The 27,664-nt window shown below is 42.0% G+C and overlaps 1 protein-coding gene across 6 annotated transcripts; it reads left to right on the top strand.

The window, feature by feature from the left end:
• Positions 1 to 269: 269 nt before the first annotated feature.
• Positions 270 to 25,908, top strand: LOC127529687 (collagen alpha-1(XXIII) chain-like). 6 transcript variants are annotated; one of them, XM_051934234.1, is made up of 8 exons: positions 270 to 352; positions 4,268 to 4,312; positions 7,474 to 7,500; positions 8,597 to 8,650; positions 9,768 to 9,854; positions 11,859 to 11,927; positions 20,704 to 20,742; positions 25,236 to 25,908. In XM_051934234.1, the coding sequence occupies exons 1-8, from the start codon at positions 302 to 304 to the stop codon at positions 25,275 to 25,277; spliced, it is 414 nt and encodes a 137-aa protein (XP_051790194.1). In that variant the 5' UTR covers positions 270 to 301; the 3' UTR covers positions 25,278 to 25,908. The 6 variants fall into 6 exon arrangements, with proteins under 6 accessions (XP_051790194.1, XP_051790193.1, XP_051790195.1 ...); XM_051934233.1 differs by having other exon boundaries at positions 25,155 to 25,908; XM_051934235.1 differs by having other exon boundaries at positions 24,777 to 25,908.
• Positions 25,909 to 27,664: the final 1,756 nt, after the last annotated feature.

Genomic DNA, 27,664 nt, shown 5'->3' with positions numbered 1-27,664 from the left:
ATGGACTGGGTTTGTTCATGCCTTGTGCCCTGTGCTAGCTGGGATAGGCTCCAGCAGACCCCTGCGTCCCTGTTCAGGATTAAACAGGCTAGAAAATGACTGACTGAAATATGCAAATAGCCTGATAATTATTTGTCTTTTTCTGGTTCATCAAATGCTTTCAAAACGGGTAATAACAAAAATATGTTTCCTTTAACCCATGGAGCACAATATTATTTAGTCTAGTGATTCTTGTGGTCTCTGCATGGACATAAGTTAAAATATTTGCCTCATTTTTCAGGGTGAATCAGGACTTGATGGTATGAAAGGTGAAAAAGGAGAACTTGGAGAAAGAGGAATGCCTGGACCAAAAGTAAGTTTTCCTTTGACGACTCCGAATTTCCAAATGTTTTGATATATAAAGTAAAATACTATCGTGTCAAACAAAGGCAAATTCTTTCAAATCCATAAAAATGTGATATAATTTTCAAACCCACTAAATACTGACCAGGGTTGCCGAGTGGGGAGTGTGACCAGCGCCTATCCCAGTTAGCATAGAGGGCAAGGCCGGAGCAAACCCTGGACAGGGTGCCTGTTCATCACAGGGTCAACACACACACACACTCGCACCCTTTTTTTTTTTTGCATCGTCAGTCCACTTAACCTGCATGTCTTTGGACGGTGGGAGGAAAGTGGTGCCATTCATCAGCAGACCTGATTCATTGAAGCATGAAGGGCTTGAACTTAATATGTGCTGCTATAGGAAACCATTGTAGTGATGTGAAGAGAGAAGTGACACATCCCCGCCTCGGCTGGCCTACAAAAATGTTCTTCCAGCCTTGAAAAAGGCATTTTGTTTAAAAAAAAAAAAGAACTAGTGATTCAGGAGTTAAGTTTCTAATTCTTTTGTCTAACACAATAAATGAAATAAAAACAAAATTGCTTCCATTGTCTAAGTAACTAACATATTAGTCTTCTTGTGAGGCTTCACAATGAAGAAATGTGTCAGGTGGATCGGAGTAGTGGTTATGGCTTTGGACCTCAAACCCTGAGGTTGTGGGTTCAGGTCCTACTACTGACACTGTGTGATCCTGAGCAAGTCACTTGACCTGTCTGTGCTCCAATTAGAAAACCAAAAGAAATAGAACCAATTGTGTCATAAATGTTCTAAGTCGCCTTATTAGATAAAGGCATCAGCCAAATAAATAAATGTTAACAGGAATGGGAGAAACACTGGGATAAGTGAGTCACATCTCAAGGACAGGATTCTGAGTTGACTTAAAGGGAATTGCTGAGAAATTCATAAAAAAGATTTTTTTTAACAATTCCAGGAATTTTTGTGTCCCCCCCTCATATATGGCACATTATAATACCAATATATTGAAAAGCACTGCATGCCCATAACAGAAGAGTGCAGCATATTCCATCCATCTATTTTCTGAACCCACTTATTGCAGTTCAGCATCATGTGGGGCCAAACCGGCAATAAATACAAAATATGAGCCAACCCTGAGGAGGCTGTTGGTTTAGATATACAGTGCATCCGGAAAGTATTCCCAGCGCATCACTTTTTCCACATTTTGTTATGTTACAGCCTTATTCCAAAATGGATTAAATTCATTTTTTTCCTTAGAATTCTACACACAACACCCCATAATGACAACGTGAAAAAAGTTTACTTGCGGTTTTTGCAAATTTATTAAAAATAAAAAAACTGAGAAATCCCATGTCCATAAGTATTCACAGCCTTTGCTCAATACTTTGTCGATGCACCTTTGGCAGCAATTCCAGCCTCAAGTCTTTTTAAATATGATGCCACAAGCTTGGCACACCTATCCTTGGCCAGTTTCACCCATTCCTCTTTGCAGCACCTCTCAAGCTCCATCAGGTTGGATGGGAAGCATCGGTGCACAGCCATTTTAAGATCTCTCCAGAGATGTTCAATCAGATTCAAGTCTGGGCTCTGGCTGGGCCACTCAAGGACATTCACAGAGTTGTCCTGAAGCCACTCCTTTGATATCTTGGCTGTGTGCTTAGGGTCGTTGTCCTGCTGAAAGATGAACCGTCGCCCCAGTCTGAGGTCAAGAGCGCTCTGGAGCAGGTTTTCATCCAGGATGTCTCTGTACATTGCTGCAGTCATCTTTCCCTTTATCCTGACTAGTCTCCCAGTCCCCACAGCATGATGCTGCCACCACCATGCTTCACTGTAGGGATGGTATTGGCCTGGTGATGAGCGGTGCCTGGTTTCCTCCAAATGTGACGCCTGGCAGTTCAATCTTTGTCTCATCAGACCAGAGAATTTTCTTTCTCATGGTCTGAGAGTCCTTCAGGTGCCTTTTGGCAAACTCCAGGCGGGCTGCCATGTGCCTTTTACTAAGGAGTGGCTTCCGTCTGGCCACTCTGCCATACAGGCCTGATTGGTGGTTTGCTGCAGAGATGGTTGACCTTCTGGAAGGTTCTCCTCTCTCCACAGAGGACCTCTGGAGCTCTGACAGAGTGACCATCGGGTTCTTGGTCACCTCCCTGACTAAGGCCCTTCTCCCCTGATCGCTCAGTTTAGATGGCTGGTCAGCTCTAGGAAGAGTCCTGGTGGTTTCAAACTTTGTCCACTTACAGATGATGGAGGCCACTGTGCTCATTGGGACCTTCAAAGCAGCAGAAATTTTTCTGTAACCTTCCCCAGATTTGTGTCTCGAGACAATCCTGTCTCGGAGGTCTACAGACAATTCCTTTGACTTCATGCTTGGTTTGTGCTCTGACATGAACTGTCAACTGTGGGACCTTCTATAGACAGGTGTGTGCCTTTCCAAATCATGTCCAGTCAACTGAATTTACCACAGGTGGACTCCAATGAAGCTGCAGAAACATCTCAAGGCTGATCAGAGGAAACAGGATGCACCTGAGCTCAATTTTGAGCTTCATGGCAAAGGCTGTGAATACTTATGGACATGTGCTTTCTCAATTTTTGTATTTTTAATAAATTTGCAAAAATCTCAAGTAAACTTTTTTCACGTTGTCATTATGGGGTGTTGTGTGTAGAATTCTGAGGAAAAAAATGAATTTAATCCATTTTGGAATAAGGCTGTAACATAACAAAATGTGGAAAAAGTGATGCGCTGGGAATACTTTCCGGATGCACTGTAAACAATCAAGTTTCAAGATTAAGGGGGAGGGGGGCAGATTAGTTTTCATAGTTGATATAAATATTAGAACAACTGTTGCTACAAACAAATTTAAAATCCTCAAATCCAGATGTGTGAAGCTTGTTATGTCAGACCTAAGAAGACTGCAGGCCATAATCGCTACCAAAAGGGATTCAAATAAGCACTGAGTAAAATGGTCTGAATACTTGTGTCAACATTGTATTTCAGTTTTTCATCTTTAGTAAATTTTCAAAAACTTCTAAAATCCTGTTTTCACTTCATTTCATTTTGAGAAATTGAGTATTGCTTGATGTGTAAAAAAATCATTTAAATGATTTAACCACAAGGCTTCAACATAACAAAATGTACAAAAAGTGAAGGAGTCTGAATACATTCACAGGGCACTGTATGTTAGTAAAAGCAGGGGGACAGGTCTTCTTCTCTCGAGATAGTTTCCTATAGACTGTAATCACAAGTGGGTGCCACTAAGCCCTAAACAGACATGATGTCACCCAGCACAACTCTGGGTTTAAATAAAGGGTATTTATTTGTTACCAACCTGTTCCAAATAATCACCAGACCAGATCAACACTAGAATATAACAAGCAATCAATTTCTTCCCTCCTTCCTTCCTCCAAGTGAGTGTTGCCCACTGCTTCCCAACTGTTAATCCCCAAGGTGAGACAGCGGGCAGTACCTGGGACTGCTTCTGGTGTCACGGCAAAGGTCATCCAAAGCACTTCTGCGTTGTGTGGAAAACAAGGGCAGTCCTCACCCTGACAGGGCTGCATTTCCAGACTCCCAATTCTCATGAAACCCTGTGGGTGTCTTAACTGGGTTCAGCCAAGACACTGCCATGTGGTAGAATGAACTGCTCGCGGCACTCATGTTCACCCAGTCCATCCACTATTCTTCTGTCTGGGATGAAGATTGTGAGGCATTCCAGCTGGGTTAAGTCTCAACTCCCTCTGTCCTTCCATTATGGCCTCCTAGCCAGGCAAGAAATCCTCATCCACCCTGTGTAGTATGTCTGTCCTTCCTCCATGGCAAGACAAAGTAGCTCAGACCATATAGCAAAAAAAAAATAAGTTTGATAAATTCTGATTATATGGAATTGACTTCATGATTATTCTTTCATTTGTTAGGGTAACACTGGTTTAGTAGGACTTCCCGGCACCAAAGGAGAAAAGGTAACAGTTTATCCTTTCATTGAACATTTCCTTACACAAAGCTGAAATTGTCACAGAAAAGTTAAAATGTTATTGTCTAATTAGATTGATGTACAGATGATAGTGATATTTTTTAAAGTAAATTTTGCAATTAATGATCATTACTGTACCTGACCCACCACATCTACTGGTATACAATTGCTTATCCTTCCATCAGGTTAGATGCTTTAACTTAGCATCTAGGCCGTGGAGTCATTGACATTATCTCTAACCATTGACGGTGCATTGCACAATAGTGTGCAGTGAATACACTTGACTTGAGCATTCCTAGTTTTCATCCTCATTCTCTGTATGTATACCACTCTTTTACTCAGAGGTTGATGCACTTGCTGCTTCCTGAGCAGCTCTTCTTTTCTCCACCCTAGCGGCCCACTTCTTCTTTTCTTTCGTTGGCATCTTTTCGCGTTAAAACTGATTAAGTTAGCGTTTGTGTTGCAATTACTTTGTACGTTTTCCTTAATGATTCACTTAAGCTGGCACTTAAGCCTTCAATCTGCCTCAAGAATGATTTAATATATAAAGAGGTAGGAGAAGTGACGGCGAAGGTGGTAGGGATGAGAACAGCGCCTGTACGTATGTGCCACACGGCCGCCCTGCTGCTGAGAGTTGATTCTACAATAAAATAAAATAAAAAGAGGAATAACCTTGGAGGTCAATCCTCACCCAGAAAGCGGATAGTCGACGTCACATGGTATTTATGTACCAACTTTCAGGTCAAACGGTTTGTGAGCTACAGGTGATTTATAATCCTGGACAGACAAACGAACAGCCAGGGTAGTGTATTATATAAGACTAGTCATTTAGCCCGTTACAATAACGGGCGCTAGAACAGTAGTGCTTAAACATTAGTAGGAACAGTCTATATTAAATGCCAAGGGACTTTGACCTCATTCTGTTTGTTGGTCATATTTTTCTTTCTTTCAGCCTTTCTTTTGTTGATGTTTACTTACTGAGCTGACCGTTCTTCGTGGGCTGCCGCCGTGTATTGTGTGTCTTTAATTTTCTGTGACCGCAATACTGTCTTGTACGTCCGTAATATACCTTGAAATTTTCTCTGGCGGTAATACAGGCGTGCATGTCGGTAATATGCCTTTAATCTCCTCTGACAGTAATACTGGCTTGTATGTGGCTGTAATATGAGTCACTGTATTGTGTACCTTTAATTTCCTCTCACAGTAATACTGGTTTGTATTTCCATAAAACGCCTGTAACTTTCTCTGACAGTAATATCGCGCATCACACCATGTCCCGCACATGCACACTTAACCAGAAGACACCCACACATGGACACCTGGACGCACAAAGGGATTTTACTAAAGAGGATTCTGGTACACTAATGAAAGGATTTTGTTAACTTAGTTTTTTAGGGGCTAGGGGGATTATGATCATTACCATTGTTGTTAGGTTGTATGTCTGAGCAAATGTTTTATTATAATACACAAAAGAACATTTGAAACTTTTGAGAAGGATCGGGGTGCCAAAGTAGACTTGTCAATATCTCCATCAAAACTATACAGAAGTGACCAAGAAGGCTAATAGGATATTAAGTTATATAGCACCTTTACTGTGTCCAGGGAGTTTATGCCTAAACCTAACGATGCACATGTGAGGCCTCATCTGGAGTACTGCATGTAGTTTTAGTCTCCACATTATACAAAACAGACAAAGCAGCTCTAGGAAAACGTCCAAAGGAGAGCGACTAGGCTGATCAGAACTACAGGGTATGAGCTATGAAGAGAGACTGAAGGAGTTAAACTTTTAAGCAAATGGAGACGTGATTGTAGAGTTTAAAATTAAGAAAGGAATTCGTACACTGGATTGAGACTTTAAAAGAAGTTCTTCAGCAGGAACACAGGGACGTGGTTGGAATTAGGGAATCCATTCCTGGACAGGTTTATCCATTCCCGGGAAATCGGGAAACCCACATGTCATTCCTGGGAATCCCGGGCTCCCGGGGATAACACAGTGCACGGGCATCTCACATGTGAACGGTTTTAGAACGACCGACACTTATTTTTAATAAAAGTACTGCAATATGTTGACACCAATAAAAGACTAACCTTATCTACAAGCAGTTCATGCTGTCATATAAGTACATGTATCAAGTTAGTTGCGGTAATAAGAGTGTAGAAAGCACAACGTGTCGCGCGTGCGGTTGTCCAGGCAAGAGCGCACCTTCATGCAGAGTATGCCAGCCGCTGAGAAAGCACACTTTGCCTCCACTGAAGTAGGCAGCACAGTCATCAGATACTGATACACTTGTTCTAAACAATGCCCGCGCTTGCCGTTACTCTGAAACACCGCCATTTCAGCTTTTACTGATGCATCCAGTTTCTTGTCATCATTCTGTAATGGCAAGTTTCTTGGCACAGATAATGTGGATGCAACAGACTGACGCAGTTTGTGTTGCTGTTCAAAGCTGTTGTCTGATGAAGTGCAAGCTGCAGCAATGGCGCCATCTTAATTATTTTCAACTATAACTCTGTTATTTGTTGATCGATTTTTACAGTTTTACACGCTATATATGCGAGCTTGGCCGTTCCCGTTCACCTGGGAATTCCAGCAGTTTCATTCCCAGGAATGAAAAATGTCCGGGGATCCCGAATGGATTCCCTAGTTGGAATCTTCTTAAGGGTAAACCTCGCACAAATATTTGAATGTTCCCCTTCACACAGGTAGGCTGTACTACTCATTGTTTTAGGATTAAGAGGTGAAATGATTGAATTGTTTAAAATCATGAAGGAAATTAGTACAGCAGATACCATTTGTTACTTTAAAATAAATTCTACAACAAGAACAGGGACACAGGTGGGAAGTTGTTAACACAGACCTCACAGAAATGTTAGAAAGTCTTTCTTCACACAGTGAACCAAAGGAAAATGGAATAAGTGACCAAGTAGTGTGGTGGAGAGCAGGATGTGGAGACCTTTAACATCTCAACTTGGTGTTATTTTGGACAGACAACGTGGTCTATTCTTGTCGCTATTGTTTAAATGTTCTATATTTTTATGAAGATCATCAAATTGTAATTCTTTTTAACTGGTGGTGTTATGACAAAAAAAGATGAAGTAAAATGAAAGAAAATGCTTTAAATTTTAACTTGTGATGTTTTTGAATTACAGGGCAAAACAGGCGAACCAGGATTAGATGTAAGTGTTTTAAAGAGTGGTCCGTATAATATATGTTCTGGGTAATCCACCTTAATAAAAGGATAAATGTCTGTATGTGTGTCTGTTTGGTTGCTATGTCCCTGTCATTCCAAAAGATAATGCATCACAATCACTTTTAGTAATACAATGCATTGCATTTGTCATTCCAACAGATGGTGCATCAAAAACATCAACACTCCCAACTCTACGAATCTCAATACCAAGTGGTATATAACAGAGACATATGCATTGCATGGTGGCACAGCAAATGTTAACACTGAGGTTTACTTGATTACTTAGATTTCAACCCATCTTAGATGAGTAGCACAATTAGTTCACAATAATAAGGGATAAGCGTCTATGAAACAATGAAGATCTCTAATAACTCTCTAATAATCCAGGCAGCTAATTACTTTTAACCAAAGGAAGAGGGTTCCATGCTTTTTCATTATTAGGGCAAATGTACTCCTTGTTAGGGGCATGTCCTTAGAGTCATGACTTTTTATAATGACTCGATGGGTTAAATGTCCCCCTGGGCAGAGCTGGACAATCCATTAGGTGACATAGGTGTCTGCCTACGGTGGCATTTTTGAAAGTTAAGGGGCACACCCCCTGGACGCTGAGAAGCAGTGCTTACTCAAGCGGTGTAGGGGGGTATTCCAAGTTATAGTCTTGGTAGTGTAGTGGCTGGTCTGGGTAAGGGGTTGGCCGTTACAGTGGCATGGCCTCTGAAATCCCCCCTGCCTTGCTATGGACACTAAGGAATGCTGTTGTGGTAACTCTAAGAGCATGTGCTCCGACCCCAGGATGTGCTATGGACACTGAGGGGAAACCCCCCCCCCCCCCCCCACTCAGGCCTTGCAGTCTAATAATACTGAATGTATACTAAGGATATTGAGGGGTGCCGTTCCTGTAACTACATGGGATAAGTAACATATAAAAAATATTATTTTTGGAAGGCGTATTCAGTAATATATCACACCTGTAGTAATATAAACCAACATAAATGAAAATTTAAATTGTATTATTCTGTTTTCATATAATCATTTTGACATGAGTTATGCTAAATGTGTACCATCTTTGTATTTTTGTTTAGGGTTTTCCAGGGTTAAGAGGTGAAAAAGGAGACAGAGGGGACAAAGGAGAAAAGGTATGAAGATCTTACACTTGGCTACTCCTGTGTGTCTGGGCCTTTGTGTAATAACACAATTAGAACAAAGTGGACATTTGACCTGCATATTAGCTCGCTGCTCTGAGTGGAACCCCGTTTGGAAGCTTGAATACTCATCTCAGCTGAGGCTAGAGAGGCTCCCAGTTCTTTGGATGTTTTTGTACAATCGTCTGTGACTTCTGGAATGCTTTTGGGGTCATTTTGGCAGGTTAGCCTTCATGGAAAAGATTCCCCACTGTTCCGCTATTTTCCATTTGGAGATAATGACGAATTTTGAGTTGTATTGGAGTCCCAGAGGCTTAGAAACAACTTTGTAACGTCTTGCTGATGGGTTAGTTTCAAGTTTTTCCTCTCTCATCACTTCTGTAATTTTGTTTGATCGAGACGTATCCATCAATCAATTTTCTAAACCTGTTCATCCAGAGAAGGGTCATGAAAGAGCTGGAACCTATCCCAGCAATTACGTGGCACAAGGCAGAAAATACACCTAGAGAGGACACCAGTCCGACACACAGGACACCAGTCCATCACAGGCACACACATACCATGCACACACAAACTAGACCCAATTTAACAAGGCCAATCCTCCTAACCTGCATGTCTTTGGACTGTGGGAGGAAACCCACCAGGACACTGCGAGAACATGCAAAGTGTTTTAGAAACTTTGTGGTGACAACTTCACTGTCATGTTTATGTGTTAATGTTGCACCTCAATCCTAGGGGGTTTTATTTTGCACTACTGCATGCTGCTATATGGTAAATGGGTGGTATGACAATAAAGCCACTTGACTTGACCACATGACAGAAAGACCCTCACAGGCAGAGTGCTCCAGAGGGAAGAGACCACAACAATGGATGAACATTTGTTCACAGTTTCTTAAGTAGGATTTTGGGTAAAAAGAAACAAAGCCAGCTGGCCAGCCAGCCACACACACACATGATTTTAATGGACAACTACAGTATGTGGGACTCTTAATTGCAGTCATCTTGTTCTTACTCCGGTGCTGGAACCTGATTTGAATGTTCACTTATAAGTTTAACTGTCTGTAAGATCGACAAGAATTTTAATAACATGTTTCTGTTTCATTTTTCCCAGGGAGAGAGAGGCATGCAAGGCAAAAAAGGGTTAAAAGGACAAAAAGGCGAGAACGGACCTCCAGGATTGGATCAGCCATGTCCTGTGGTATGTAGTCACAGCTGTCTTTGATTTACTGTGCTGTTATACTGCAGGTGGTACACTTGTTCAGTGAGACACGACTGTGGGATGGTGGCATTCCTTACCACATCATGTAGCTAACTTCAAATTATTATTATATACAAACCCATGCAAAGAAATAGTTTTCATAAGAGGCAAGAAAGCAAAAAAAAAAACACATTTCTCTTGGGAAGAATAGAAGCATGCTCTTACTATGTCACTTGGTAATTTGCACACACAAGATAAGTGTGCAACAAAGCACTTGACGTGGGTTCCAGGCTGTTTCTTTTTTTTTGTGCCACTCATTGTTTATCATGTTTATTCATGATCACAGCTTTTATTATTTAATATGAATTTTGGTGTCAATACTAGTCTATACCATGCTTAACAGTTAAAGTTTGGGAATCACTCCTGAATTCAAAAAGATGGATCTTTAAATTTACATAATTAGCTGATACAATGAAAGTTTATGTACAGTTTATGTGTACAGCTAATTTGCTGATTTATGGCCAACCAAGTTGAGGCCATTTGTACTTACGGCCAAGAGATATAGGAGAACAACAGGGTAACAATGCCCAACAAGATCCCAAAACTATCCACTAGTGGCCACAAAGGCTGTACACCTTACTGCATGCAGAAGTGGGGCCAGCCATAGAATAATAGACTCTGCAAAGAAGCAGAGGAAGCTGCCATGGTGGAGCTGCAGAGGTAGCAGTTTCTTGGTTGTCTTCTTCTTATATTGATGCTGCAACCAACAAATGGCCACAAATAAGCAATAAGTAAATATATATTTGCTATATATATATATATATATATATATATATATATATATATATATATATATATCATAGTGCTCATCAAGTTCTTGTCTTTGGGGCCCCGATTGGCCATGCCATGCAGTATTTTTTGAAGTCACACTACACGCACCTGGCAAGCCTTTTTTGTTTTTTGATCACACCTTAATTCTTTAAACAAAGTGGAAACGCTTTGTAAATTGTAATAAATCTTTGATTATTATTACTAGCTGTGCTACCTGTCTAAGATGGGGTGAAATTATCTATGGTAGTGCAGTAAGGAGACCTGGGTTCGCTTCCCGGGTCCTCCCTGCGTGGAGTGTGCATGTTCTCCCCGTGTCATTTTTCACCTCTTGTCCTGGGGACTTCAATTTTATCTCACATCTTGGCTTCGTGTTTTCCCACCTTACTACTTTTTTGTTTTCTTCCACGTATTTCTTGGTTCTACTCAAACATTTCATCTGTCAGTTCACTGTCAGGACACCCAGTTGATGAATCTGGAACTAGAAACAAGAAAGGCTCTTTAGTTAGAGTTGATTTAAACCACTGAACATTTTGAAGAGCTGATTATAACCTACTGTGGTGGGCTGGCGCCCTGCCCGGGGTTTGTTTCCTGCCTTGCGCCCTGTTTTGGCTGGGATTGGCTCCGGCAGACCCCCGTGACCCTGTAGTTGGGATATAGCGGGTTGGATGATGGATGGATGGATTATAACCTAAAAAACTGTTAATTTAGCTCTTGTAAATTGTGAAAATAAATAGTGATATTTGCCTTGTGCGGTAAAGCATCTTTATTCAGAGATGGGCTGGAGGGACAGCTCCTGCCATGTACATGATGCTGCCAGCATAGGCTCACATTTTTTGTGACAGGAAAATGGAACAAGCAAACTGATAAAATGGATAGCCATTCAGATTTGAACCGTACTGTGGTGCAGTGACGTTTATCTTGGTAAGACTGGTTTCATGGTGCCTGTCCCAGTTTTGCAACCCTAAACATCTACCTGATTTACCTTCTGTTTAGTCCCAACAAATGGACAGTTCACCAAAACTCGGTTTTCTATGACAGAGCAGTCACTCACTTAGCATCCATGTGGTACAAACAAAGAAGAAAAAAAGAAAAGATAAACTGAAGTTGCAGTCTCATGGATGGTTGGGAATTTTCTGCTTCACTGGTAACAAAGGAGGTTAATTTCACAAACAGGAAATGCCAGGATGCAGAGGAGACAAGCGGGAGGTGGGCTTGCCAGGCCTGGATGCCCCCTGCCCTTTGGTACAGTATCTCTCTGTCTCTTTTTCTTTTCCTTTCCTTTCCCTGTCTTCCACTTCTTTTGCATGCCTCTGCCTGTTGTACTCCATTCAAAGCATTGCATGTTTATGTAAAGAAAATCATATTTGGTTTAGATTTTATTTTATAAGAACCAATCCCATCTAGTACTTTTACTCTATTATCATCAATTGTATTAATTAAAGCACCTCAGTCAGCCATACACTTCTACATCTTTTTCCAACAAAATCTAACATCTAGAAAGCAAAGAATTCAGAGAGTTTGAGTCCAACCACACGACCCAAAGATATTTTTATAAAGCATGAAATGTTTGAGTTGTGTGAGTGGCAAACATGGGCGGAGGTTAACACTGTGGCATAGGGTGGGCAGACGCACTGTAAAAAGAGTTATCAACTATACTAATCCATATTTACAGCACACAAATATTGTAAATTGTTTATAATGTAAAGTTACTGTATGGAGTAGGGGTCTCACATTCATTAACACATAAAAAAATTTTGAAATTACAAAAAAGTACATAAATGCCATTAATGATATTTAAAGGATAAGCTTGGTACTTTTCAAGTCAAAATTATTTCCTCACAAACATGGTATAATGCATTTGATAAGCACAATGGTGTTCTGACGTTAAGCGCTTTCTATAAATTAAAAAAATGATCTTGCCTGCATTAGATAGATAGATAGATAGATAGATAGATAGATAGATAGATAGATAGATAGATAGATAGATAGATAGATAGATAGATAGATAGATAGATAGATAGATAGATAGATAGATATGAAAGGCACTATTTGATTTATTGATAGATATAGATAGATAGGTAGAAATGAAAGGCACTATATAATAGATAGATACTTTATTAATCCCAAGGGGAAATTCACATTATTCAAATTATTCATTATTCACATTATTATTAAATTCACATTAATGCATTAGCACTTTACAGTAGAGATCTTGAGACATGGAGGAAAAGCTTTTGGTGCAGTTGTGACCTGCTGAAATAACTTCACTGTGAAATGGTCCACAGTGGCTTAAGTGAGGCAGACATGGACAGATTTGTTGTTACCCGTACAGCTCATGGAAAAAGTGCTGTAGCCCCCTGAAACGTGAAGAAATGAAAAGCAAGTGTGTCCCCCTGTAGACCTGTGACAGACGGTTATCAGCAAAAGTGAAAGAGAAGGTCTACAGGATGGTTGTGAGACCAGCCACGTTATATGGGCTGGAGACGGTGGCACTGACCAGAAAACAGGAGACAGAGCTGGGGGTGGCAGAGTTAAAGATGCTAAGATTGGCATTGGGTGTGACGAGGATGGACAGGATTAGAAATGAGGACATTAGAGGGTCAGCTCAGGTTGGACGGTTTGGAGACAAAGTCAGAGAGGCGAGACTGCGTTGGTTTGGACATCATTTGGTGCAGAGGAGAGATGAGGGGTATACTGGGAGAAGGGTGCTAAGGATAGAGCTGCCAGGGAAGAGGAGAAGATGAAGGCCTAAGAGAAGGTTTATGGATGTGGTGAGAGAGGACATGCAGGTGGTGGGTGTGACAGAGCAAGATGACGAGGACAGGGAGATATGGAACAAGATGATCCGCTGTGGCAACCCCTAATGGGAGCAGCCGAAAGAAGATGAAGACCTGCATGCCTTTGATATGCCATTAAATAAAACAAAGCAAGTGTGACAAGAGATCCAGTGTTGCTTATTCTACAAACATCTTCTCAAATTGCCTGGACACAGTTTTGGGACCCATAAAAAGGATCCTAAATAATTGTATTTTAGTGATTTTATCAAACTAACTCTTTTCTTGAATTTGTATCACACGTCTCCAATCATGTAATCAGTCATACTGACGATTTAAATGGAAGACGCCCCTGTTGAAAGAAAAACATAAAAAAGCCAGACTGTCCTTTGGACAGATGAGACACAACTCACATCAGCTATTTGTCCACAGCTGAAAACAATGAAGCTTTCAAAGAAAAGACCACCAGTCCTACTGTGAAACATGGAGGAGGCTCTGTGATGTTTTGGCATGATGTCCCTCGAGTCTGTGCAGGAAACAATGAAACCTCGAGACTATCAAGACATTCTGGAGTGAAATGTCCTGCCCAGGGTCTGAAAACTCTGTCTGAGTCACAGATCATGGACCCTCCTACAGGATAAGGAGCCAAAACACTCAGTTGAAAGCACCCAAGAATGTTCTGAAGTGGCCTTCTGTGCTGTGAGCTCTGATTTGAATCTTAGTGAACATCTATGGAAAGAACTGAAGAACTGACCCCCCTTTAAACCTGACACTCAGTTTGTTCACGATGAGTGGGCTAATCACAACCTGTGGACAGGTGCAGAAGTCTCATGGACAGCTCCAGAAATTGCTTGTGTGCAGGGATTGCAAACTTTAAAGGCTGTGCAACCAAACATGAGGTGAAGGGTCCCGTCATTTGTGTCCATGCCATTGTCATTTGTGTTCTAATTTGAAACATTCTGTCGAGTCAAAACGCTAAAGTTTTGTCAAATACTTAATAAACAATGAAGGGGGCCAATAACTTTTGTGAGTTTCAAGTTGTTTCAGAGATAATTGGGGGCTCTTCTTTTTTCATGGAGGGGTACCGACAAGTTTGTCCAGTTTATATTGTGTACCTGAAAATCCTTCATATTAACAAGTAATTTTACCAGCGTATGAAAAGGTCTTAATGAGGCACACGGCACAGCAACAAATAACCTGTCTAGTGATGTGTTAGACGTGTAATGAAGACCCAAAGACGACTTTGTTACATACTAGGTACAGGTTTGCAGTATCAAAACCAACGTGTCACCATTGATCCGTCTGTCTTCTAAACCCGCTTATCCAGGGCTAGGGGGCAGCTGGAGCCTGTCTCAGCAAGCAATGGGTATGCACAGAAACAACCCCTGGACAGGGCATCACACAGTCGAGGGCCATTTTGAATCACCAAACCCGCATGTCTTTGGAGCAAACCTACAGTACATGCAAACTGCGAGGTCGAAGTGCCGACACTGCATTGCTGTGTCGTATATTCATCTATTATTATGATTTTTACATTAATTGGGGCCAAGCCAACTATTAAAGTACACCTACAGTGGCAAAATATTACTTAGCGCCTGTCATTCATACTGTTTCTGCACATCATAAGTGAGATGCTGTTTAGTAAATATGCGATCAGCCTGAAACAATATGATATTGTAAAGAACACAGAGATGGGAAGACCGAGACTCTCACACCACATGGGAGTTAAACCTGATAACGGCCACATTTTACTTAACAACATGCACTGCTAAACACCCCGTAGAAATGATAGTCACCTAAGTTAGACAGGCTGTTCCACTTGTTTAGTGTCCACAATCATCGTCCAGGGTCACTTGCTGTGTCCTTCGCCATCCTTATTATCTACAAGGCTGTATTTACATCACCCAGGGGGTCTCCACCTGCCTTCTTGAGCCTTCCCGGACTTGTAAGGTGCCGTGAGAAAGTTCCAGGAGTTTCTGGAGCTCAGCACACCTGTGAACATCCTGCCGTCAATCACCTGTCCGGCCCCGCCCACCTCCAGGGTGACAATGCTGGCTGCTGCAATATGAACGACAGTTTAGGTCTTCACTGCAAAGTTCAGTCTGCTCAGATCCTTGCAATGCAGGGATAGCATTAGGCCATTCCTGCCACGTGCACACCTAGCAGTACTCGATTCTGAATGAACTGCATCACTCGGGGGTTTTATTTTTATGATATTAACGGTATGGAGTGCAATTTCTAACATGTCTCTAAATCTGCATGCCCTCCTGCTCTACTCTTACATCAGCTCTTTACAGTTTTTCCTTCTCCTTTTATTTTCTGTGATTTGGCCATCCAGTAAGCCTCCAGAAAGCCACATGTTAAAATAACGTTATAACAAAGAATTGTAATGCAGTGCCAAAAGAACAAATACTTTTACGGGTAATGCACTCCATTATATATATTATGGAAGATGTATATTAACCTCCTTGGTGTTAACCCTGACTGTAACTCGGGTTCGAAATTCTATGTAATTACGGGTAAGCCCAAGTCAGACTCTGGGTGACACATAGTGATCCGCTTTACAGTGTTAAGTCTGAATAACTCAGAGTGCCATCTAGTGGAAGAAATAACATTGTGCTGCAAACAAAAAAGGTGAATAATTTCTGTGCATCCCACCATTTTATGGTAACTCCTGAATATTCATGAGTGAGCCAGAGCCTCCAACCAAAAACACAATGGAAAACTGAAAAGCCGTAAAGCCAGTTTTGGAACAAACTGAAACTGAACCACTGCTCAAATCGAGCGATAGCGATGATGCTATAAATTAGTCAACAGACGCTGACAGGGACAGTAAGGCTGACATCTGATGTTCATGTTTGGTGTCGGCTTCACGCTACTGCTGACAATCCCTGGTCTAAAGATGTCTGTTGATTCCGAGTATCTCGACTATTTATGACCTGGCAATGGCAGTCTGTTGAAATGGCGCACTATACTGTGAAGTGCTGGAAATGTCACAGTAAACCGTCTGATGACACCCTGTCACTGCAGACCTTTCTTATTAAGCCCCTTCTCCCCCAGTTGCTCAGTTTGGCGAGGCGGCCAACTCCACGAAGTACTGTGGTTGTTCCAAACATCTTCCATTTAAGAATCGTGGAGGCCACTGTGCTGTTGAGGGCCTTCAGTGCTCCATACGTGTTATGTAGCCTCGACTCAATCTCCTGCAGGAAGTTCCTTCGACCTCATGGCTCAGGACTGTGGGACCCTCCCAAGCCTGGCGCGTTCCTTCCATAATCACATACAGTACAACCACAGGTGGACTCTGAACATCACAATCATCACCAATAGAGCAGATGTAATACAGCAGGACGTATCTGGTCATCCACGTTGATAACTGGGCTTTGACCCTTCTCCTCAATTCAGAGCAGACGTGTTGATCGTCATATACAATAAGCATTTACCTCGAAAGAACAAGGTGAGGGTGGAAGGCAGGAGGGAATTCTAGGAGCTTTTATTATATTTTTTGTTTGCCTTTTACATGATTTCATAGGCACTGCTCTATTAGGACAGTTGTTATTGTAGAGCTTATTTGATTGCTTCTCAGTAAACACCTGATTGCAAAAAATGGGGGAGCCCATTCCCTAAAACACCCCTTCAGGGTCCTTGTGATCAGATGTGACATTTATTGCATCGTTGAAGTGAGTTTCTTGAAAAACATGGCCAAGTTTAACATGGCACTTACCGTTATGGAGTTTCTGCAGGTGAAAGACAATTCGCCATTTTTACAAAAGCAGCAGCGTCACTCACTTCACACTCTGATCGCAGGCAGTGTGGTTACTGTAGTGGTTAAGGCTTTGGACTTCAAACCCTGAGGTTGTGGGTTCAAATCCCACCACTGACACCACAATGTGACTCTGAGCAAGTCACCTGAGCTGCATGTGCTCCAGCTGGAAAAAGAAACGTAATCACTCGTATCATAACTGTGGTGAGACGTTAAGCAAAAGGACACTAGAAAGACTACAATATGCAGGCTTCTGAGGCAACTCAGGCCCCTTCTTCAGGCAAAATGGAATCTGTAATGAACATCTCGCCTGAAGAAGGGCCCTGAGTTGCCTCAGAAGCCTGCATATTGTATTCTTTCTAGTTACCCAATAAAAGGTGTCCTTTTGCTTAACTTCTCACCACATCCATAATGGCTAACACAGTACAACACCTTAGGTTACGGACATCCAACCTACGACATATAAACGGGACCACAGCTGTGACGCATGCGCCTCAGAAACTGCCGCTCCATCATCTTCGGCCTGTGGACGCTGCAAGCAGTGGCTGGAGTGGGTCGATTTCGCTGCTCGCGCAGTGTAGTGTACCTCAGGTGGCTCCCGGCAGCAAGCGGTTTCCCTGCCCGCCCACCACACACGGCTGCCCCGTTCGTTCTAGGTGCGCGGGTGGTAATGCTGCAAGCGGTGATCTGAGCATTATAGCTGCGTGTTGAATGGGGGCGGTGGTGTGGCGGGACACTGCAGGCAGCATACTGTAGTGGAGGTGACTGTGAGGTGGGCAGGTGATGAACTGCCCCCATTCATTCTCAATAGAAGGCCTGCTTGTAGTGTTACGCACATAGCAGGAAGATGTCTCTTGTTCAGTACAGGGTGGTCCAGATCGAATTCTGCAGATCCAGATCGTCTGGTTGACTTTGATTTATGCGAGGACGATTCCAGTTCAGCGCGAAGACGATTCTTCATGTCGTCAGTTCGCAGACTTATCGATGGTCCAGGATTTTTCGGGTGATTTTCTATATAATAAACTGAATAAGTTATAGCATAATGAGAATTGCATAATTAGATCTGGACCACCCTACACACCAGACGTGTTGACGACGGGTGCCATCCTGCTGTGATCGCGTGTACAGTCCTGTGCAGAAGAGCTCATCTTAACCTTTTATCTTCACCCTTCAAGAATGTCTCTGAAACACAAATCTGATTTAAGTGCTGATGACACAGCAAAGAAAAGAAAAACCATCAGCATGGAAAATAAAGTAGAAATAATAAAAAGGTCATAGAGAGGTGACACTCCGTCATTTATTGGCAGAGCACTTGGTTACAGTCGGTCAACAATAGCATTTATTAAAATCATGTACCTGTTCTGACTTACATACAAATTCAACTTAAGTACAAACCTACAGTCCCTATCTCGTACGTAACCCGGGGACTGCCTGTACTACTACTATCATAATTGTTGTAAGTCGCCTTGGATGAAGGTGTCAGCCAAATCAGTAAATGATTCTCTTTTAAGCTCCTTTATTTTAGAATTCTCTTCACGATTAAAAGGAAGCAAAAGATGGCTGTTTACTTTTAAGACGTGGACTCGAGGCGAGACGTCACCTTCCACAGATGCCATTGTGCTGTTTTTTGTTAATAACGTCACTCTTTATGAGCTGCAGAAGGAAAAAAAATCACTAATGCTAAAAAACATTGCAATTAATTTTTTTTTAATTCAGTGTGTACTTACTAAACAAAGCCACGTGTAGTGTGGTGCATGGCTGTGCTCCCTGGGTAATGTTGTTTGTGAATATTAAGGAAATACTGCACTCAAAAATCACATTTTCATTTTTGTTACTTACCCTTTTGTGCTTTGCAGTAACAATTGAAAGAAAATTTTTTGATTTTGTGTTTTAATGAAGAACGGAGACAATCGAACAAACTGGTGGAGTGTTCCAGTGATGGTCGTCTTTCTGAAAGTTTCTGACATCTTTACAGAGGTCCTCTGGAGCTCAGCCAGTGTGACCATTGGGTTCTTTAGTCTCTTTTCTTACTGAGGCCCTTCTCGCCCAGTTGCTCCGTTTGGCCAGGCGGTCGGCTCCAGACGTCCTCCATTAAAGACTCAAGCCGAATGAGGAGGAGAAGACGACGATCTTCAATTCAAAAGATGGGCCTCACGTGACGGCATTTTCTCTTTATACGTTGTGCTCATTTTCCTGAAGTATTTACTTCACGATATTTTAGCAAAAAGATGCATGCGTTTTGCACATTGTGACCATACGACTGGATGACCTGACCTGTGGAGTAAGCGACTCGAGTAACTTGGGATTTCTTTTCTTCATGGGTCACCAACTCCAGTCCTGGAGGACCACCGTGGCTGCAGGTTTTCATGGTAACCCTTTTCTTAATAATAATAATTCTTTGCATTTGCAGGCCTTGCTCAAGGTTCCCAACAGAGCAGAGTCCCTATGGGCATTTTACGGGATTCGAACCAGCAACCTTCCGATTGCCAGTGCAGACCCTTAGCCTCAGAGCCACCACTCAATGAGTGACCTGTTTTTCCTCCAAATTAATTTCTTTTGAATTCATTTTAATTGACTTGCTTTTGAAGACTCAGACCCCTTAATTGTTTCTTTTTCCTTAATTATCAGCCAAACAATAACGAGATACAAAATGAGCGAAAACAACTGGTGTCCATCATACAATATCTGAAAATAAAGAAAGACGAAGGTCTCAGGAGTGTTGATCTGCTCAGGTCCACAACACATTTTAACAGAAAAGAGAAAATCAACAATTTCAGAAATGTCTGCTAACGCACCACAAGAGCAGCAACAAGCCATGGAATTAAAGAACGAGTTTAATTAACGACGAGACTCGGCGCCTCATTAAGCAGCTGGTTGGAGTGAAATTGGTGTGAGTTTGAGGCCCTGACTTAGCTAGTCTTCTGTTGGCTCACACACTTCACATTTCAGTTCTGTTTGGGTGCCATTTAAGGAAAGAAAATGAAGCAAATTAGAGGAATGATGAAGAAATTTAGGGGAACAAATCTTAAAAAAGCAAATCAATTACAATGAATAAACAAGAAGTTAACTAGCAGCACAAACAGGAGCACTCATTAAAAAAAGGGCCACGGTGGTCCTCCAGGACTGGACTTGGCGACCCCCCCGCCATAGAGGACTGTTCTGTCATCCTTTTTTTTTAAATTTCCGCTCACTATGCAAACATGAGATTCACTTTTTTTTGTTTCTCTTGGTTGTCAGTGCAAACTACAATGGGGTATGTAATGTATTCTTAAAAATAAATGTCATTTTAGGTGGAGTTTTCCTCTAAGGATTTGTAATAGCAGTGCAAGTAGAGAGATGACAGGACTTGTGTCACTCAGGCTGTCATCTTTTGTGCTTGGTGGCTTGCAATGCAAAGCTGTAACGAAATATGCACAGTGTGTGTGTTCATGAATATTTATTATTGTTATTATTTAGTAAAATTTTTTTTCCCATGACACCACAGGGTCCCGATGGACTTCCCATACCAGGATGTTGGCATAAGGTAACTCTTTTCTGTTTTTTTCAACAATTCAATCTTATTTGTTCAATACCTCTTTTTTTTTTTTAAGAATACCCATTTTTATATTAATGGTACCCAGCAAAGTAGTCTTTTCTTTCCTGGATGAAATGTTTTAATGATATTTGTTGATCTGATCTGAGCGACTTGAGGGTTTGAATTAATCCTTTCTGTGCTGCAACTGGCAACTAACCAGACTCATGTAAATGTAACTCTACCATAATATTAATACAGAACACAGACACACCACTGGGCAAATGATTTAGAACTCCTCCGCTCTTATGGAAGTGCACGTAGTTTACTGTCTTGATGTTTCATTAAGGAAGAACAAATAAACAAGTCAAAGAATCACCAAGTGTATAAAATTTTATTCCAATTTTTGATTCATCACAGTCGCCTGCACCTTTTGCTGATATTAAACTGTGGTAACCCTTGTGATTCAGAACACCAGTCACTCTATGCAGGTCACCAACTCTGTCCCCAGTCCTTCTCCATGTTTGATAGCTGGTGTCACATACTGAGGAACCATCCTGTCACCAACTCGATGGTGGACCTGTGTGACAAACCCAGGATTTCAAGTTTGGATTCATCGCTCCATAAGACTTTCTACCAGTCTGCAGTAGTCCACAGCCATAACTTGAAGGCCCTATTTTGTCCTTTTAAGCGATGGCTTTTCTTCCTGCCACTCGCCCTGTCAAACCGGCAGCACAAAGTCGCCTCTTCACAGTAGAAACTGAGATTTGCTTTTGTTTTTTGCCCTGCACTGTTAAGCTCTGCTTGAAGCTGTTGTGCTGCCAGGCGCCTCTGATCACATTAGCTGGTGACCCTCAGAAACGTGACTTCTGATCGGGTGGTTACTTTGGCTCTGCCAGATCTCTACCTCTCAGAGTTTCTCTCAGTTTCTAATTTCCTTTAGATTGTGTCGGACACCAATGGACTCATTGACACCGATTTTTTTTGTGCAGTTTTTCTAAATGAAAGGCCTACACATCTAAGGGTACTAATGCCCTGTCTCGTTTCATTTCTTAGTTAACGTTTTCTTGCCATCATACAATGTAATATTGTCCAAGTTGTACTTCAGAGGGTGCAGGAACACAGTGTGCCCCAACTCTGCTTTAAAATACACAGAGGGGTTTAAAAGTAATCAACAGAGGTTGGGACACCTGTGCAAATTGTAAGGCTTCATTTACTTTACTTGCTGCATAATATCTGCAGGTTCCCATTTGTAATATTCTGGAATGTTCTTTTTTTCAGTTTTTGTTGACCAAAACTGTACATTTAAACCTCAGGCAGTTTACTGTTTGGCTCTTCTCCATTTTAGATCATTCATTGTAATTCAAGTGATTACATAACAAGAAAAACAGGAAAAACTGAGGTGTCCTAAAACGTTTGACCAGTAGTGTGTGTGTGTGTGTGTATAAATATACAGTATATATTACATATATATATATATATAAACACACAGTACATAGATACAGTCATATGAAAAAGTTTGGGAACCCCTCTTAATTCTTTGGATTTTTGTTTCTCATTGGCTGAACTTCCTTTTAATATCTGACATGCCTTAAGGACACAGTAGCATTTCAGCAGTGACATTAAGTTTATTGGATTAACTGAAAATATGCAATATGCATCATCACAAAATTAGACAGGTGCATAAATGTGGGCACCCAACAGAGATATGACATCAATACTTAGTTGAGCCTCCTTTTGTAAATCTAACAGCCTCTAGACGCTGTCCTCCTGTAGCCTTTGATGAGTGTCTGATTCTGGATGGAGGTATTTCTGACCATTCTTCATACAAAATCTCTCCAGTTCAGTTCAATTTGATGGACAGCCTGCTTCAAATCATCCCATAGATTTTCGATGATATTCAAGTCAGGGGACTGTGACGGCCATTCCAGAACATTGTACTTCTCCCTCTGCATGAATGCCTTTGTAGATTTCAAATTGTGTTTTGGGTCATTGTCATTGTCCTGCGTAACTTCAACTTTGTGACTGATGCTTGAACATTATCCTGAAGAATTTGTTGATATTGGGTTGAATTCATCTGACCCTCGACTTTAACAAGGGCCCCAGTCCCTGAACTAGCCACACAGCCCCACAGCATGATGGAACCTCCACCAAATCTGACAGTAGGTAGCAGGTGTTTTTCTTGGAATGCGATGTTCTTCTTCCGCCATGCAAAGCGCTTTTTGTTCTGACCAAATAACTCACTTTTTGTCTCATCAGTCCAAAGCACTTTGTTCCAAAATGAATCTGGCTTATCTAAATGAGCATTGGCATACAACAAGCGACTCTGTTTGTGGTGTGAGTGCAGAAAGGGCTTCTTTCTCATCACCCTGCCATACAGATGTTCTTTGTGCAAATTGTGCTGAATTGTAGAACGATGTACAGATACACCATCTGCAGCAAGATGTTCTTGCAGGTCTTTGGAGGTCATCTGTGGGTTGTCTGTCACCATTCTCACAATCCTGCTCATATGCCGCTCCTGTATTTTTCTTGGCCTGCCAGACCTGCTGGTTTAACAGCAACTGTGCCTGTGGCCTTCCATTTCCTGATTCCATTCCTTACAGTTGAAACTGACAGTTTAAACCTCTGAGATGGCTTTTTGTAGCCTTCCCCTAAACCAGGAGACTCAACAATCTTTGTTTTCAGATCTTTGGAGAGTTGCTTTGAGGATCCCATGCTGTCACTCTTCAGAAGAGAGTCAAAGGGAAGCACAACTTGTAATTGACCACCTTAAATCCCTTTATATCTCATGATGGGACACACCTGTCTATGAAGTTCAAGGCTTAATGAGCTCATCACACCAAGTCATCAGCATTGAGCAGTGACAGGCATTCAAATCAGCACAATGACAAGGGGACCCACATTTGTGCACAACCAGTTTTTCACATTTGATTTCATTTCATACAACTAAATACTGCGTCACTAAAAAACACCGCAGTACTCAGATGATCCTAGGAAATGAAAGACATACCACTGTTATCTTTATTGTTGAAAGGAGAGTCAATTATTATGCAGGCTGAGAGGGGCTCACACACTTTTTCATATGATTGTATATATATCTATCTATACATACAGTATATATATATACACACACATATATATAATTTAAATGTAAGTTCCCATTTCAGTGGTGTCTTTGTAAACAGCAATCTTTTTGATTTTTTTTTTCTGCACACTGTCACCTGCTTGTGACACTTGTTCACAGGACGTCACTGTGTTAACACCTTACATATCTCTACACTTATTGAAAAAGAAGTATACACTCACAGAAATGATAGATAGATAGATAGATAGATAGATAGATAGATAGATAGATAGATAGATAGATACTTTATTAATCCCAAGGGGAGGAGAGTGATTAGCAGATGGAGAGAGTGTGGGCGACACAGTGATTAGCACCACTGCTACTGCGTCACACCTGCAGGCTCATGGGTTCAGTGCCAGGCCTCGACCATACGTGCAGGTTGCATGTTGTTTGTCCTGTCTGAGAGCTCCTTTAGCATGATGACAGCACACACGTCAATATCAAAGAGATCCCCACCCCCCCCCCATGTCTGCACCTTAAATGAGACGGTCAGGTCCACCTGTAGACTCCTTGAGGAGCTTCTGGCCCCTCATCTGAAACACCCGATTCTAAAGAGGTGATAAATGGAGGGGGGGGTGGGGGTGTGTGTCTACTTACTTTTTCCTAGTGACAGATCTCCATTTTTGTTCATTTGGGTTATGACAATGAATAACGCCGTGTCAGTTTGATGTGTCGATTCTGACGTCCGGCTGTTCAGACAGTTTGCATGGGGTGCACTTACTTTTTCACACGACTGTTTTTTTTTGCTAGTGTATATATTTCCTTTTCAGTGGCCTTGTGCTCTTGAGGTGCTGCTGTGCCAGTCGATGCCATGCAGCGGTTGGCCACACTGCACTTGTCCGCTGTCATTTTTAAGCTGCTTTCACTGTGGTTGCCGGACGTTGAATTAATCTTTTGGTCTTTTTGTTTTGTTTTTTTGCAGTAATCACTAACCATCAGGCATGGAGTGTGTACATATTAATATGGTATATTTTTTGGCCAAAAGGCTTTTTTTTCTTTTGTAAAGAAACCTTTTTTTATTAATATATTGAGCATTTATAAAACAAACAAACAAACCTTGTCGATTATCTAGTACCTCTGAACATGTACTTGTTTTTAAAAAATGCTGAAGCCGCTAGGATATAACCAACCTGCTACAGCAAACCAAGTGTCCAGTGCTGTGGGCTATGAATGCTGCTATGTGGACTAAAACTTAACTTGTGCTGTAGGCCCGAAAGGGAGAGTAGCATGGAAAGCTGGGCTGAAAATGTCTACGCTTTACAGCAATGGAACACTTAGCTTTTTTTCCTTCCTAAAAAAGGGAGAATCGACTCAAATCCAGCATAAACGGAAAAGAACGTCTCAGCCATAATGAAAAACACTGAATCGTCTAATTATTTAGGGGTCTCGTCTACGCCAAGGGAAGGATGTGCTCAGCCCATGACCCAAAGTCGGGAAGAGCTGCGATGCCTCTCTGCGCATCGGGATCGTGACGTGTTGAAATCAGACTTGGGAGCCATCGTTGTTAGGATGTGTCCTGGCTGGGAAGGAACAGAGGAGCATGAAGGAACATCCTGCTAAAATAAATAAATAAAAGCGCTGTAGATATTAAAAGAGTTTTGGTTGCCTTTGCTGAGTGCATTCTGTATGAAGCCATTTAGTAATCCACGTGTGACTATTAAAGCTGCCTTGTAACTGAAATGAGAGTAGCGACGCCAAAAAGTGTGTCTTGTGTGCCGAGGTGGCGGCTGCCGACATTTACGGACAATCGTATCGCATCGTACCCTGACCTGCGCGCCGACATGGACAGACTTCAGGAATCCCCGTCTCTGGGAATTTGTTTGGAAAGGAATTGTACCTTTGGACAGCAGGATCAATAAAGGTCAGATGTTAGCGGCGTGAGGTCAAAGCCAACATACTATATATATTATATATTATTTTTTTTTTGTGCATAGCATTTGTATTTGAGACTCAGCTTGTTATCTGTAATTCAGTCACAATGTATATATTTAAATGGTAAAAAGCTGGATTTCTCTGTGTATTTTTTAATTAAACTTGGAATTTAAAAAAAAAAATTCTGTAAATGGTCTTTTTTGGTCAAAATTCGCTGAGTGAGAAGATGGTGAGCTCCTCACGTTTTAGAGTGTCGACACCGTCCACTGGCTGGAATGGCAAGGAGACTGACGGGAAGGACAGCATGGAGGTGAGGTGACAATATTTAGATTTATCTTGAGCATCTGTAAAGTGTTAGCGTATGTTCACTTTGGGGTCAAAGAAAGTATTACCTATCTACCATATCGACTGATCTGTCTAAAGGTCTGTCATAAAAAGGCAGATTTCCCCAGGGGACAAATGAAGTTCAATCTAATGTGGAGATGAAGGCTCACTTGGATTTGGCAGAACAAACTCTCGGACTGTGACACACACGATTCTTGGCTCTGATGAAACCAAAGTTGAACTGTCTGGCTGAGCTCAGTTCATGTTGGGAGTTAATCAGGGACCACTCAGCACCTGTGAAATACCATTACAAGTGTGGAGCGTACTGGGAGACTAGGAGACACTCTGGACCTCAGACTGGACCAGATAGATAGTGTAACAAAGGCGCTATATTGGCACTGACTCAACACAGACTGACAAAATAAACTATTTTCTTCCCCAGTGGGTGCACATCTTCCCTGTGTCCCACAGGTAATACACAGTCCCAACACTAAGCACACCAGTACACAAGAACTTTCCTCTCCTTGATACCACCACTCCTCCCAAGCAAACCTCGTCCTCCTGCACCCGACTCTGACCACCGAGTGCTGGTGGCTGGCTGGCCCCTTTTATAGCCCACTCAGAAGTGTTCCAGGCGCTTGACCACCTGGTCCCAATTGCACTTCCGGGTGGGGCTGAAGATTTGTCCAGCTGGGCTGTGGAATCCAGGCAGCACCCCCTAGCAGCCCACTGCAGCTCCCAACCAGGCTGTGGAGGACTCCATCTCCCATGGAGCCGTGCGGGAGGTTGGGGAATCACCGTCGGCCAGGGAGGCTGCCACCAAGTGTCCCGGGGGATGTATTGAGCTGCCCATGGTTGGTCCTCTGGAACAAATGCAGCAGGGGTGTCCCGGCCAACTGTCACAACAGATAGATAGATAGATAGATAGATAGATAGATAGATAGATAGATAGATAGATAGATAGATAGATATAAAAGGCAACGTATACTGTGTGCCACCTTTGAGCTAAGATGACTCGCAGGGTACAACAAAAACCTGCCAGGTAAGAACATGAGAACTGCTCCTCTAAAGTTTACTGAAGGCAAATTTCTTCCCACCTCACAAGTTTTGAAAACCTTTAATATAAAGTCGGTCGTTTCAGCCAAAAAGACCTTGAGAATTCGTGTATGTAACACAAATGGCGACTGAGCCTGTTGGCCAGGCAGACTGAAGAGATGGAGTGAAAGCATTCAGTGGACTTCACCGTTCTGTTTCCAGGGTTTGATAGTCGACGTTCTCTCTCATTTGTTTTTATACTGCTGAGCGGCTCTGAACGACAGAAGAACTGCTACTTTCTGTTTATGACCGACGTCTTCAATATCCTTTACAAATGGCACAAGATAATACAAGCAAGTTCTCATTAAGAATCAATCAATCGCTGTGAAACACCAACAAATGAATTGGTGATTGGCAGGAAAACAGCTTAGAGGAGACACAGCTAGTAGGCCGTCCTCACAGACAAATGGCTTGCTTTGCATGATAGGCTACTGACTTGCCTGCATAGACTACACATACAGAGCCCTCCATAAGGTTTGGGACAAAAACACATTTTTTTCCTTGATTTCCCAGCCTGCT

Source organism: Erpetoichthys calabaricus, chromosome 11 (assembly GCF_900747795.2).
Source record: "Erpetoichthys calabaricus chromosome 11, fErpCal1.3, whole genome shotgun sequence".
Lineage (NCBI taxonomy): Eukaryota > Metazoa > Chordata > Cladistia > Polypteriformes > Polypteridae > Erpetoichthys > Erpetoichthys calabaricus.
Note: the sequence above shows the minus strand (reverse complement) of the source record. Positions and strands in the feature narration are given on the sequence as shown.